The 14,002-nt window shown below is 38.9% G+C and overlaps 1 protein-coding gene across 1 annotated transcript in view; it reads right to left on the bottom strand.

Annotated features, from left to right (window-relative positions):
• Positions 1–747: 747 nt before the first annotated feature.
• DNAH5 (dynein axonemal heavy chain 5) overlaps positions 748–14,002 on the bottom strand; it is a 288,911-nt gene continuing 275,656 nt past the window's right edge. Inside the window, exons 77-80 of the mRNA XM_060007206.1 lie at positions 12,862–13,074; positions 10,308–10,460; positions 9,658–9,889; positions 748–899 (exon numbers count right to left, since the gene is read on the bottom strand). Coding sequence (XP_059863189.1) covers positions 748–899; positions 9,658–9,889; positions 10,308–10,460; positions 12,862–13,074 — 750 coding nt within the window. The remainder of the gene's footprint in view (positions 900–9,657; positions 9,890–10,307; positions 10,461–12,861; positions 13,075–14,002) is intronic.

Genomic DNA, 14,002 nt, shown 5'->3' with positions numbered 1-14,002 from the left:
TTCTGTGCTTAGTTATTTAATCATTTTACAAAAAAGATGGGTCAATTTACATTGCTCAAGGAGTCTGTGAGTGTATCACTTTTACAAAGACCTCACCATGATTCACTTTAGCTTTAATTTTTTAATTCTAACAAATATCAGTTAGTATCTCATTAATAACTATCAGTGGGGTTGAATGCTATTCTAAATGTTTATCCTGTAGGATTACCTGAATTGTCTATTCATCTATTCACATTCTTAACCCACCCTTCTATTTCCTTCCATTTTTTTAAAAGGTCTATTTAATTGGCTACTTGAGCCATGAAAACAAATCTCTTACCTGACCTAAATGCAAAAGGCAACAGAAGCAGAATCAGCACAAACTTGTCATGATACCTTAGAGAATTGGGCTGTCACTAGAACCACCACATTAACAGAAGAATAATCCCTTCAAGGGAAATACCATCTGTTTAGCCTAGTCAGTCCTTGGAGTTGAAGAAGAAAATGTATTATTGTGGATTTGAGGGCCGCACTTCATTAGAAAGCTGTAAATTTTACTTTTAAATCACCAAATAACTTTTCACAAAAACACAGTGATTGGTCATGAACGATGAAACAGGCTAAATGTAATCAAGCATCCCGCTAGAATAGGGAACACTGATACAGCTCTCACTGCATGACCAACCTGATTTACACACTGTCCACGCAGAAGAAAAAGGTTATGATAATTCAGATCCTGCATTTATTGGGTGAGAGACATGCCCCATGTTACTTGACATCACAGAGAAGGGCGACCCCACGGAGCACCCAGTGTTCGGGGGCCTGGGCTGTCCTGAGGTCCACAGCAGCGATGTAGTTCAGATCTGTTCGGACTGGCTTCTTGTAGATGGGACAGGAGTACAACCGAGGGTCTCTTACAGCTACAAAAAAATTCATTAAAAAAACCTTGGTGAATTTCTAATTTAAGCAGCCCCAAGCCCAAACAGAACGCAGAGCCAACTCTGTGCACTCTGAAGGTCATTCCAAAGAGAGATGGGTTTAGTAGAATGAGGGAAATTCTTCCTGAGGTCAGATAATCCCTAGATGCGAAGCAGAGGCTACCACAGGTTTCCAGTGGGTGTGACAAGACACCCAGACGTCCTCACGTTTACCCCACTCACCCCTTGTCACATGTCCTTGACATTAACCCCTGCCTATGTGACATGACCGTGAACCCCCCATTGCTCCCTCCCTCTCCTTTCCACCTGTCAATTCAACACCCCTCCTCCACCCCGTCCCCTGTACTTCTTCCCCACCAAATCTTGTGCCCACACACCCTCTCTATATTTCCCTTGTGACTTGCCTTTGTCTTTTAATCAGACATCCAGCACCAATGCTCACTATTATTTTACTATTATTATTGCAAAATCCCATCTTCAACCCTCTGTGCCACAGTCCAAACCACATTTGAAATCACAGGACAGAGAATGTTCCCTACCCCTACCAGGTGTTGTGAGTTCTCCATGTGCGTAGAGACATAAAAACGGCAGGGAAGCAGAGAACCATGCCACCGTTCAGCTCTCTAAGATTCAATCTACCGTTTTGGAGTGCATGAACAGATGGAGTCTCCAAAATCACATATGCAGTGAAAGACAATCTGTGTGCCCCTTCTTCAAAGGTCTTCTTTTACGCATTCTGTCCAGCCTTGGCATCCCCATATTGAGGACTGATGCAGGTCTTGCGGGGCCTCAAACTTACACAGTTTGGGGGAGGGGCTTCTTTTAAGAAAAAAGTACAATTTGCAAATATAAAATTAAGCTTTGGAAGGAGCCTCTGCACTGAGCAGCCTTAGAGTTTAAGCTTCACCTGCTTCTGGTTAAATCCACTCTACCTACAGTAGTTTATCTGCACATCTTGTAACACCCATCTCGGGAAGCAGTATATTATTTCCTCTTCTCTCCCAGACTATAAATTATTTCAGGACGAAAGTTGTGTCTGCACTCGTCCGTGTACTTCTCTGGAAGGCCAATAGTATAAATGACCCTCACATAATTATTGAGATGAAAACATACTTAACTAAGAGGATAACTTTGCTTTGGTGACTTAGTGTAACAAACATGTAACTTTCAAAATGCAATATATTGCATTAATATATTAATGATACTGAATTTATTTCCCCAAACTAACTTACTCAATAATTTAGCTTTTCCTAACACATCAAAAAAGTAAGGCACTATCAGAAATTAAAGTCTCATTTTTTGACCCAAGAAAACCTTCAGCCTACTGTGCCATGTGTTTTTATACCTCCACTAAATTTATTTTATTGGAAGAAGTTAAACATTTGAATATGATAATATTATACAAAAGTTTCAATATAAAATAATCTAAAACTGTAATTCTTAACCAGGTGTGATATTTAGCAGGGGACATTTGCCAATATCTAGAGACATTTTTAGTTATCACAACTGGGAAGGTGCTACTGGCAACAAGTAGGTCGAGGCCAGGAATGCTGCTAACATCCTAAAATGCACAAGACAGCCCCTCACAACAAGAGTTATCTGGACCAAAAATGTCAATAATACAAAGGTTGAGAAATGCTGTTCTAAAACATAGTCATGACATATATACACTAATATGTATAAAATAGATAACTAATAAGAACCTGTTGTATAATAAATAAATTAATTTAATTTTTTAAAAATGAAAAAAATATTTAAATATACAAAACAAAGATGGCTCAATGTCAGAAAATCTACTCATGTAATTCACCACATTACACAACTAAGATAGGAGATATGATTATCTCAATGTAGAAAAAATCGTTTAATAAAGTTCAGTACAATTTATAATTAAAAATTCTGAGCAAACCAGGAATAAAAAGGAATTTCCTAAACTTAGTAAAGGTTATATTAAAATTTATAGCATATAATATACTTAGAGACATTTTACATGGATTTTCTTGAGGCTCAAACAATTTTGATCAAGAACATTAAGAAGAGAAAAATAAAGAAAATTGGTAAGAATTAGAAGAGCAGAGAATCAACTATCATAATAGAAAAACAAAATCAACAAACTTTTAGAACAGTTAAGAATCTTCACCAACTAGTAAGGATCTTGCTGGATTCAAGATCAACCTGTGCTGGCAATTGCCAACTAAAAGTTTTAATAAAAAATAGGATACAGGGCTTCCCTGGTGGCGCAGTGGTTGAGGGTCCGCCTGCCGAGGCAGGGGACGCGGGTTCGTGCCCCGGTCCGGGAAGATCCCACACGCCACGGAGCGGCTGGGCCCGTGAGCCATGGCCGCTGAGCCTGCGCGTCCGGAGCCTGTGCTCCGCAACTGGAGAGGCCACAACAGTGAGAGGCCCGCGTACCGCAAAAAAAAAAAAAAAAAAAAAAAAAAAATAGGATACAGTTTTTTAATTTTGACAAAACCATAAAGTATCAGGGAATTAACCAAGTGATCTATATAGAAAATACTTTAAAACTTTAGTAAAAGATATGATAAGGATGATCTGAAAAAATTAAAAAATAAATAAAACAAAGTCACAGATATTTTACAGTACTTTAAAATTATGTATTTGCTTAATCCCATGAAATTAATTATTAGAAACCATCTAAATTAATGTAACACCTAATTTTAAGTCTAGATGCTAATTTTTAATTACCATGAGAATGTCATTAATGATAATAATTAGGCAAACATACAAAAAAATCTGATTAAATAAATGAATGACAGTGAATTTGAGGAGTGCAGTTAATGCTAACTACACTGATATATTTAAACCCTTTAATCCTAAGACCTGAACATATAACAAATATTTAACTAATCGTTCTTCTTGATGCACACTTGACCAACAATCATTTAATAAATCTTGATGTAAGCCCTTGGAGTTTTACATTTGAATCAAGTGATAATTATAACTGCACCTTGGGAAGTATTCGATTACTTGGGTTTTAATCCCAAAAGAAAAATAGAATTGGAAAAAATAGCATTCTTTTCAAGAAGCAGTAAAAAAAAAAAGCAATTCTCTGAAATACTTATCCAATTTTATTTATTTTTAATTGCTTCAGAAGGGAAGGAGCCCACACCAAGTCACGGCATGCAGCAACCTTCTGCAGCAGGATTAGAAACCACGGAAAATATAATTTCAGGGCAAAAGTGCTGACAGATGCTAAACAAGCACATAAAGAGATGATTTGAAACCGTTACCTCTGGTTAGACAAATAACTTTGAAGACAAAAATAAACATGCTAAGTAGGTAGAACAAATTAGCTAAATATGTTTAAAGCCTTGGGGCTCCAGAAGGAGAAGAGAGAAGAGGGTATCTAAACCGGCGAGCTATGTGCTTTAGTATGCTAAAGGTTTTAATAAAACGCCTTGAGGAAATTTCATTTTCTAGCTCCATAACTTCCGTCTCTAGCCTACATTTTTCATCCAAATGTAAGTATATCATTGCATCATATATTCCTTCTAATATCCAGAATAACCAAGTTACATAGAGATTCCTTATGTCATTCCTTTATTCAGTCCCTCTTTTGCTAATAACATTTAGGTTATTAAACAGTGCACTCTTCCATGTGTTATTTCTTTTAATCCCTCAACAAGCATGAGAGTTATCATATTAATAATAATAATTTTTTTTTGTTATCTATTGTATGCTAATTATGTGCTGGACATTGTCAGTTTAATTCTCTCAACAACCCAATGAGATGGGTACCATGATTAAATCCATTTTACAGATGAGAAAACTGGAAGAACATAAGGAGGTGAGTTACTTATCCAAGGTTGCAGAGCTGTAGGTGATGAGTCAAACCTGGCCAGAATGGATCCAGAGCCTAAGCTCTTAATCTCAGCAATAGTGTGACGTACTATGCGTATGTGTCTCCATATCTTTGCAGAAATATGTAAATGTGGACCAGAGATAACTAGATACCTGACTTCAACTTGTGGCATAGCTGAGACTCCTCCAAAGCTACATGACTAACTGCTAAGGTGATAAAGCCATGAAAGCACCCCAAATATCCAGGCTCCTGGCTCACTGGCTTTTACCTGAGGACATGTGCCCCCCTATGGGGCAGGGAGGTGACCTTCAGCATGGGGAGAGGAGCCACAGGGGGTGACAGCTCTCATCTGCATAGGGCAGAGGGCTTTACTCTGTCTACTTCACCAGGTACCTGAGAAATATTAATACATGACTTCAAAATGCAAGGAAACTGTCCTCATTTCCAATTAAGCCTTTATTTTCAAGCTTCATCCCTAAATGCAGTCTTAAGTAGAACACTACCACAAGAATTCCCAGAGATCTGCATTCATCCCACAACAGACAAATGTGATTCTGATAGCAGTTTTAGTAGCCAGGAATCATAGGCAAATTACCTAATATCTCTAAACCTTCATTTCCCATCTGCAAAATCGTCATGATACATCTTACAGAGTTGTTGTAAAGACTAAATAAGTTAATATATGTGAATGCCTAGCATAGTATAATGCTTGCAATGCAGTAGATGCCCAAGATGTGTTAGATTTCTCCCCTCGCTCCCTGTACACACACACACACACACACACACACACACACACACACACACGCACATATACACTTACCTTTTCACTAAAACAAATTGCCCAGTCTCAGGTTCCCCGTGACTTTAACAGAGTTCAGGTTTACAAACTGAAAGTGGATTAAACGTTGCGGGGCTCAGGAGTTAGGAGGTCTCCAGCTCCGGGTCGCTGTGTGGGGCTATTCCCACTCCAGGCCCACAACAGCACGGTGTTGGATCAGGGTGGGTCCTAGGGCGTTCTTAGAAACCCTGTTCCTCTAGCAGGAAATAGTCTCATTAGCTGCAGGGACCCTGAGATTCTTCACATCTTACTTAGTGACCAGAGATACATGTAAGTCTTGCTTTGTTCCCCCAAAATTCTAACCACTGCTTTCCCATCACATGGGCTTCAGCACCGAAGTTATCAGAAGCATCACTCTCTCTCTATAGGAGACACATATTTCCTGTAGCTGCCTCTTTTCAACTTCCTTTGAGAACAGAGGATCTAGAGTGGGTACGGGTGGCTTTACTCTCTTGGAGTATTTCGTACTATTTGGGTGACTCTCCCGTGACAAGAAATATAAATAAAACAAACATTTGGGGATATAGCTCAATATATCGCTCAATTTTGATATATTGATAAACTCAATTTTTAGCTTTGAAATAAATATCTAGACTTCCTTTTAAAAACAAATAAACCAGTCCTATATGTAAAATTCAATGGTGAATGATTTAAACTGAAACTGCCCTTCCTATTAACATAAAAAACAATCCATTACAAGAATTTTAATTTTAAAACACTACACTTTTGGAGCGTCCTCTAGCCATTAATGATGTTAAACCTCTTTAGCTCAATTAGAGCCCTATTTAGTCATCCAAATGGACTGAAAATTAGATTTACAGTAGGAAAAGAGTAATGGAATGTTAGTTTTCTATCACAAACAAAACACCTCTTCAACCACAAAGCTATTTGGCAAAAAGTTTCCACCAACTTCTACTGAAGCCAAAAAAAGAATAAAGAATTATAGTTTTCCTTTACTTTTTTCTTAGTACTTTGAAATTAGTGAGTCACTTTTTCCTTTGCTTATTTTTATTTCCTCCCTAACCCTACAGCTAACGAGCATCACCACAGACTAAAGCCCAGCAGCGTAAGTACAGTCCTTCCATACCAACGTATTCTTAACTCATAAAGGACTGCCTGTATTATAAACTTATTGCTTTATTACTACGCTGCTGAGATGTTCAAGGTCATGTGGCAATGGATTTTTACAATTTAGTCACAAGAAATAAAGTAACACCTAACTGAATGTGAGAAAGATTTTTCTTTCACTTTATAAGGGCAACATTTTTCCAACAATGTTGACTAGATGCAACAAAATTTCTAAAATATTACTTTTGGCTAAAAGAACATTTGATTATTATTTCTATAAAATAATCACTGTCCTGGGACTTCACACGACCGTAATTGATTATTATTTCTAGAAAATAATCACTGTCCTGGGACTTCACACGACCGTAATTGATTATTATTTCTAGAAAACAATCACTGTCCTGGGACATCACATGACCATGAGGATTAATGAACATGAAGCCACAGGCAGTGTGTTTGCTGAAGCCCAGGCAGACACGTGGATAATTTCAGATGCAGCGAGGGCATAATGAGCGACACCCTGTACCAGGAGGCATACTGAGTACCCTACGTCTCTCTTCTGATGCTCAGCTCTCCTCATGGGCTCCCCTTCCTTCACACACCGTCTTTCTGTTCCTCAAACACAGCACATTCGTTGCTACCTCTTGCCTCTGCACTCTTGCCTTTGCCCCATGGATACTAGTCCAATGTTCAATGTTCTCTCCTCAGCAAAGCCTTCCCTGAACCCCTGAATTCTCTCACTCCCTGACACACCGTGTGTATGTGTTCTTTACAGAAACAAGAACTATCTGAAAGTGGTATGTTCATTTACACTTGATCCTCGTTATTCCTGGGACATACGAATCTAAAATCTCACGGAGTCTGAATTACCGATGGCTGCTCGGGGAAATACAGGGTCAGGTTCCTGCAAGCCTCTGGTCACAGCATTTCCATCAGCCCATCAATACGTAACCTTGTTCTATGTGTGTTTCTGTTTAAAGTCACCTTATTAATATACACTGTTGATTCATTCACATTGAACTCAAGGTCAACAGCACTATGACTCATGCCTGATCAGAGCATGTCTAACACACATGTTTTCTCCATAAGGCACATCACCGCCTTCTTGCTCTCAGGGACACTAGACAACACTTCAGCACTGCACACTGGGGCCATTTTCAACAATGAAAAGTAGGAAAATGTGAAAAACATAGCACAAAATAGACCATGGAAAGGACACTTGTTTACGGTCTGAGCTGAAACAAGAAGTAGAGCACAGGCTTGTTCAACCTCAACTAGGAACACTCATGTCAGGAAACTCAAATGTTTCACTGCTTTGTACATGTCCATGAAAGACCGTGGAAGTGCCACAAGCAGTGACACTGGGGTCACAGATAAATTTTAGAGTGTAGGCAAAATCATACAGAATCCTTGCGTAACAAGGATTGACTATATTTGCTTCTTTTTTCAGCTACCTTCCCTCTTTGAGACTGAGCTCCTTGCAAATGGGGATTCTGCTTGGCCTTTTCTCATTGTTGCATCCCCAGCAATACAGTAGTGTGTGTCAGATGGTCGACACCAGATAAATATTAAATGGATGACCCAGTGAGCCAAAGCTCTTTCCCTCTGCCAAGGAAAGTCTAACTCTAATGCCCTCCCATGCTCACCCTTATCCTCCAAAACTCACCTCAGAAGCAGTCTCCACCAACCTCCCAGGCCTAGCTATGTTCTATTTCTAGATTCCCTGACCATCCTGACAGCATCTCTATCATAACATGTGTCAAATTCTACTTAAATTATTTATTTACTTATCAGCCTCCCTCACCAGACTGTGAGTCCCTTGTGGGTGTGATCTGATTCATAATTATCTTTCTGTCTCTTGCAGGTAAGCTTGTGGCTGGTATAATTAGTCATGCAGCAAACATCAATATTTGCCTAAAAAATACTCAAAGTTTATACACTCTCTTCCCTCGACATATATTTACAAATGTAGTACTTATCTAAAGGATGGAGGTACTAAAAGCTCTCTTTTAAAGAGAGATTGTTTTATCCCTTGCTTGTTTAAAGGAAAATCTTTTGTGCTTCTGTTGTAAAATTAGTACTTCCTTGGGAGCCACTATCCTGGCTACCTCTTGAGTTTATGGCTTAATAGTGATCATCTCACTATGTATATGTATATCAAATTATCATGTTACACACCTTAAATATATGCAATTTTTATTTAAAAAGGAAAATAAATAATTTTTTAAAAAAATAAAAAGAACAGGGAATCTCCTCATATGGTGAACGGTGGTTACTGCTGAGGAGATGTTAGCTGAGTGCAATGCAACATCAAAAACCTCTAGAAAACATCAAGCCAACAATGGAAAATAGTTTAGGTGTTTTTAGCCTTGTCAAACAGAGCTTTGATAACTTTGTCAAAGTATTCTTCTTTGACATGTGTGTTTCATAGAAGTGTTATCACATTCATAGGCTGATATGTGAACCCAGCGTTTTACCCTTAGCTACTGGATTAAGTTGAATGTCCCTGAATTCAAACTGGATTTCACAACCTGGCTTAAATCTCCAAGCTGGTGGAGACACCACCTCCCATAGCCCTGTGCAGTCCTGCCTGGAAAGCCTTCTTTCCACTACTTACCTCATCATCCAAGCCCCATCTATCCTTCCAAGCCCATCCAGGCCCAACTGCCCCTAAGATCCAGCCCCTAACTATTTCATCCCACTGTTATCTCACCCTTCTTTCTCACCACTTATTTACTATTCCAAACACCTGTTTCTTATCTCATTAGCTAATGCTACTTTATCTACTTTATTAGATAGGTAAGAACTATCTAGAACCATTGCCTCCCAGGAGCGCTCAAGAAAGAGTTCAGCAGTCAGTCAGTACTCATTAAACACAGGTGTGGATGTGAAGCCACTTGATAACATAGTATAATCCTTATCCCATGATACCAAAAATGACGATATCCTGTGTTTATAGCATCATCCAACCTAATAATACCAACCATCCCTCAATGCACAAGACAACTTACTGTTGTTTTCGGCATAAATTCTTATCACAGGCATTAACTCGAAGAGCACTTTCGGTTTGGACTCGATGAGTTTCATGTTCCTCTTGTCCCAGCCAGCACCTTCAAGATACAAGCCGTAGACGTAGATGCCCTCTGTGGGCGGGGCAGAAATGTCATCCTTCATCCACTTGGTGACTTCGTTGCAGAGCACCATATTGTCCAGAGCCCAACCTTCATTGGCCCGAGTTATTTCCTACTCAGGGCAAGAGCAAAAGCAAAGGATGAATGAAATCAGCAACTAGAGGTTTGTCTTCATATAAAGAGCATTATCGTGATGACAGTGTAGCCCCAAATTATCCAGATTCAAAGAAGGTAGGATAGTATTTAAAGAGTTCTAAAAGATTCTCTTATAAGCAATACCCATGTCCTAATTTAACCCCTTGTACTTTAAAAGAAATAGCAAATCAAATCAAATATAACAATAACAAATATTTTGAAATCCCAGCTAGCAGCCTGAGAACAAGCGGGATTTATGTTCAGAACAAAGTAACTGCTGGTGTCAAAAAGAGACAATCATTCTCTGTCTTATTCTCTTCTTTAAAACCATAATGAAAGAAGAAAGCCTGGTAGAGGAAAATTATAATAACACAAGTGAAAATCAGAGCTATTACCTGTCGCATTGCAGTTAAAAATCCTTGGGGGTTAAAAAAGCCTGTCATCCAGAAGCAGTGGGGCCGGTCATTGAAAACCCAAGAGGTAAACTGGCAGTTTCTTTCAATAAGCTCAGTAAACCAGAAACCCAACGTACTTGAAACCCAAGATTCCTGAAATGCACACATTAAACCATGAATTAATAGAGGTTTAATTCTGCCGTGTAACTGGCTACGTTCACAGAAGAAAACAGTGGTGAAATAACAGTTTCACTCTTAGAATTTAGAAGTCCCTAAGACATAAATTTTCCATGGGTTATGACATTTAAGTTTTCAAATTATTCTTCCTCCTTAATGATATATGATAGAATCAGCTAGTCATCACATGGATTTCAGGTCAATCCAGTTCAGCACACTGTTCAAGACATCTGTTTTCAGTAGAATCTCCTTCCACATACAAATATAGTCATGACCAATTTTGCCATAAAGCAATTAATTGAATTACATTTAACAGGTTTCAACTATTTTTCCTTAGGCTACATTTTCAGTAGATACATTATAAAATAAGATTTCTATTTATATAAATGTGCTCATGGCCTTATCAGCACTTTAAAATATATTTTGTGAATGATAAATCATAGAAGCCTTTCTCCACTTATCATTTTTTATGAGGCAAACAACAGTTATTCTCTGAAGTTTTTGTCCCTTAGACTGCACTTTTATTTCCTCTGAGGAAGGGGTAGAAATGGAAACACAGGTCTCTTTACCACAAATTAATTGCATTCATTGCCTGTAACGTTCTGCCTGAATTCACATGTGGAACTCCTATTACTACAATTGGCATGGAAATGTCAGTAACGTTATCAGCAGCCACACTAGAAGGGATCTCCAAATCATATTTTATAACATTTTACTGTAACCGCAATATTTTATGTGTGAATAAATGTAGTGATCAACCTGGATAGATAAACTACTTGAATTTCAAATATCTTAAGAATTGATATGCCTATTTTTCAAGAGACAGTGAGATTCCCAAAGACTGATAATAAGTAGAATAAAAACCTGTATAAAATGATTTTAATTTAAAAATGAGGTAACTCATTCTATCACATCTTTATAGATGTGTTAACTGAAAGAGGTGTGTTTATATGACATTGGATCTGAGGGCACAGGGACTCATTAATAAGGGGATGTCTCCAGGCAAGGATCCCTGTTACAGAGCCTGCAGGTGCTGACCAAGCTGGGCGAGCTGTTTAGTGGAAAACGAACCTGCAAGGGCCAGTGACCGCAGAGGTTCTTCCTCTGTCATTGGCAATGAGAAGAGTGCCTCTGGCCTTGGCAATGAATTTTTTGAAGGTGAGGAGAGAAAGGAGTCTGGTCAAAGCTGATTCTGAGTTTCTAGACTGCGTGACTAGAGGGATGGATGGTGGTTCACCAAATAAGATGAAGAAGACAGTAGAACACTCCCCAGTTACCATATACTGCCTTTGGGACCCACTGCCTTGGAATCTGCCAAAGCCCTGGGTGAGATATCAGAGTCTCAGCACTAAGTGGATCTCTTCTGAGAGACTCTCAGTTCTAACCCCATCCTGTCTCACCATCCCATTTACCTGAGTATCCTCCAGAAGGTTCCAGTCACCCCAGGACCCAATATCGTCTCTATAAGTTGCCCTCCCTGGATAACCCCACCCTCCTGCCTCCCAAGTCCTTCCCCTGGACCCTCAGCATCTTCAGAGCCATGATCGGCAAACACCTCTACAGAGACACTCAGGTACTCATTTTACTCTTCCAAGCAAAAAAAAAATTTCTTAAAACCACATCTATCATACAAACTGTTATATGTAGAATGGATAAACAACAGGTCCTACTGTAGAGCACAGAGAACTATACTCAATAGATTGTGATCAACCATAGTAGAAAAGAATATGAAACAGAATATATATGTATAACTCAGTCCCTTTGCTGTGCAGCACAAATTAACACAACATTACAAACCAATGATACTTCAATAAAATTTAAAAAACCCACACCCGTCATTTAGCACAATTAACAATACATAAGAAGCACACTGTTAAATTATTATCTTGTTATCTTGAGAGATACGTACTCACATATTTACAGACGAAGCAAGGAAAAATGTGTCTCTTTGGTGTGACTTTTGATACCTGCGTGTGTCTAGGAACCTTCCCTTCTATAAGACTAACATCATGAGCTTTGAAATCCATGAGCTTGGGTTTACATTCTGATTCTTAGACTTCTAAGGTGTGTGATCTGGGAAAAGATTTAACACCGCCTGCCCAACCTCAAGTTCCTCATCTGTAAACTAAGGGTAATAAATTGCAAGATTGAAATGAAACAGTGCACATAAATTGCCTAGCAGAGAACCTGAGATGTGGGAGATGCTAAATTATTTCCTTCCCTACCCACAATCCAAAACTACAGGGCTCTAAGGAGATTAGTCCCTAAGCAAAAGAACACTCTTAAGTACATTATTCTTATGTGCTTTTCACTGGCCAGTTACAACTATTCACAACAATAAAGTGATTAGGCAGAATAAGAGCTGAGCTAAACGTACTTTTTTCCACCGAGCAGGAATTCTGGCATCGAACATGCAATTCAGTGCGTCTTGTAGATTTTCACTCATGATGATGGTACCATCAATGGCAAGTTTTAGCTCAGTCAGGGTGCTTCGGACTAGGGTGAGTACCCTTTGCATTCTGTCTATCTCCTGCCTGAGGAAAATGTTCATCGGCTGGAATGGCCCCATCTTTTGCAGCCTCTCCTTTACCTGCCGTGGAGACACCCAGCACGTGAAAAAGTAGACAGCTACTAACGTTATGTAACTGGTACCCTAGGGCTTCTGAAAGGGCCCCAAATTTTACAGTTCCATAAACAGTAAGCTTTTTTTTTTTACTGCCAGAAAACAAAGAAGAAATAAAGAAGAAACATCTGTTAAATGACCAGCTGATTATTCATCCCATGTGGGAGAAGACAGGCCTCCATAAATTCACAGAATATACAATCCATGTCCACAAACATGTAATCTTCCAAACAGCAACTGCACTTATTGGGAAATATTCACGACTGCCACTCCAAGACTTGCGAATACACACATGGACACACACAAGCAGATGTGTACACATACACAACAATTCTTAAGGCTGCCTCAAAACACGAGACTTCTGTTTTAAAAGCTTTCGTTTTTTCCATCAAAGCATCTATCCATCCACCCACCCATTCATTTCTGTCTTACACGTATTTATTCAGAGTCTTTTGTGGATCAGATATCATGCCACGTTGAGTTGCTTTATCCTAAGCAAATTTAGCAAAAGGAAGGTGTCTCTTCTAAACCCCATACTTACCATGTTTATTTATGTAATTATTATTATATTTTAAGGCATTTTCATTGCTTTATAAATATTTCAACCACTGTTAGACATGAATGACCGCTTTCCTGATACTATAATGAAAGGTGCTTACGAAAGCTGGTAGCAGTATTGATTTTTTCCGAGCAAGTGATCAGAGATTCTTCCAAGGGAAATGAGTCCCTTGGTGACAGTTCCTTGAGTTCAGACGGCAGTACCAGCACCCAAAATGGCCTGCTTCATGGGAAATAATAGGATGCTCAAGTAACAAAATGCTGCAGACTTCCTTCTGAAAACCAGGTGGAAAGGGCAATATATAGAGAAACACGGTGGTCTTGTGACAAAAATGTC

Source organism: Delphinus delphis, chromosome 3 (assembly GCF_949987515.2).
Source record: "Delphinus delphis chromosome 3, mDelDel1.2, whole genome shotgun sequence".
NCBI classification, from domain to species: domain Eukaryota; kingdom Metazoa; phylum Chordata; class Mammalia; order Artiodactyla; family Delphinidae; genus Delphinus; species Delphinus delphis.
Note: the sequence above shows the minus strand (reverse complement) of the source record. Positions and strands in the feature narration are given on the sequence as shown.